The 1519-nt window shown below is 48.1% G+C and overlaps 1 protein-coding gene across 1 annotated transcript in view; it reads right to left on the bottom strand.

Annotated features, from left to right (window-relative positions):
- Positions 1 to 39: 39 nt before the first annotated feature.
- LOC104544555 (lanC-like protein 1) overlaps positions 40 to 1519 on the bottom strand; it is a 7190-nt gene continuing 5710 nt past the window's right edge. Inside the window, 1 exon segment of the mRNA XM_010189463.1 lies at positions 40 to 251. Within this exon segment, the coding sequence (XP_010187765.1) occupies positions 40 to 251 (212 nt within the window).

Below are 1519 nucleotides of genomic sequence, written 5' to 3'. Positions count from 1 at the left end.
AATCCCTGACGTTCTGGGATTCTGTGATAACCGAGCACTTTACCGAGTGATGCACTCTTCTGACTGCTTCTGGTTCTGCAGTTTGTGGTAGACGACGGCCGCCACTGCCAGGGGCCCGGCATCTCCACACAAGAAAGTGATGGATCGTCTTGTCAGACAGCTCAGGCTCTTCTTCACATACTCGTGGGCTACCTGAAGGTACGCTGGGTCTCCATACACATCATACAGGTGCAAATACAGCAAAGCAATGCCTGCAAAAGGAACAGAAAGGTTGCACTCACCAGAAAAATGTGCCCTTCCTGCTATGTGACCCTGACTGTTCTAACAAACCTAAAAGTTTGGCCCACAGCCTCATCTAGGGCCTAAGCCTCCTAGACAGGCTTCTCAGGCACAACCAGGGGCATAACTCACAGCTGCAGCATCTGCACCTTCTTTTTCTGCTTTGTGATCTCCTTGTACCTGATGCTGCTCATGAGTGGACTGCAGGCCAAGACAAATAGCAGTGTCTGACCCAGGAGGTCCTGGAGGACAGGAGAGCTTCTGATACACAGGTTATACGCAATTTTAGTAGCAAGGAGGAAAAGATCAGACAAACAAACGCACCTAAATCTATCAACTGTACCTGGGACTGTTGCTAAACAGTGGAGGGAAAAAAAAATCTTCAGGCAAGATGGTACTTGTGTCTCAATTCTTCTCATGCCAGGAGGTAAAGGGCTGGGCCACTTAGCTTGGACTGGATTTTAAAAATGAGATACATCATCAGCACTGAGAAGCAGCAGCCTTAAGGCATCTTACTTGACTCTTTTAAAGGGAGCCCTCCCAGTAGGAAAGCTCTTCTTCCTTCCCACAGGGAAGCACCAGCAAGGTGGCTGCAGCTCCTTGGACATCATCTCCTGCTGCAGAGCAGGTCTCAAGCCCTACACCAAGGACTGGTGCATCCCAGAAAAGAAAGGGGTGGCCCAACTCTCCTCTGCAGCGCATCATTCATGAGATCAGCCCTTGTCTGAAACACAAACAGCTACCTGGAACGCAGGAAAAGGCCGCATGCTCCTCCCTGGAGGTTTTCAATGGGCTGGCCAGCTACAGAAGAAACTCCGCTACTGAGAAATCCCATCAGTTGCTGTCCTTTGCCTCTGCCTGCCCTGTTCATCCAACTCTTGAAGCTTCTAGTACGTAACTGAAGAGTCCTCAGGAAGCCTGTCTGAAAGGTCTGCCACATTTGAACCATCCTTCTGACCTGGAAGGCATCCTCAAACATGCACTGGAGAAAGCTACCAGCCTACATCACGTTGAGAAAAGTTATTTCTCCCCTGACTAGTAACAATTTCAAAGACTCAGCTCCTGCATTTAAGCCTAAATTAATAGAGCCAATCTCTACAGATTTTGATATGGTGGTGGGGGCAAGCATGCTGCAAAATTACTTTCCATGGTATTGAGGACAATTTTAAATTTAGATAGTTTTCTCATTTTGCATGGGTAATCTCCAAAGCTTCGTGCTACAGACAATTCAATTCCACAC

This window comes from Mesitornis unicolor, unplaced genomic scaffold (assembly GCF_000695765.1).
Source record: "Mesitornis unicolor isolate BGI_N332 unplaced genomic scaffold, ASM69576v1 scaffold888, whole genome shotgun sequence".
Lineage (NCBI taxonomy): Eukaryota > Metazoa > Chordata > Aves > Mesitornithiformes > Mesitornithidae > Mesitornis > Mesitornis unicolor.
This window is presented reverse-complemented; position numbering and strand designations above follow the sequence as displayed.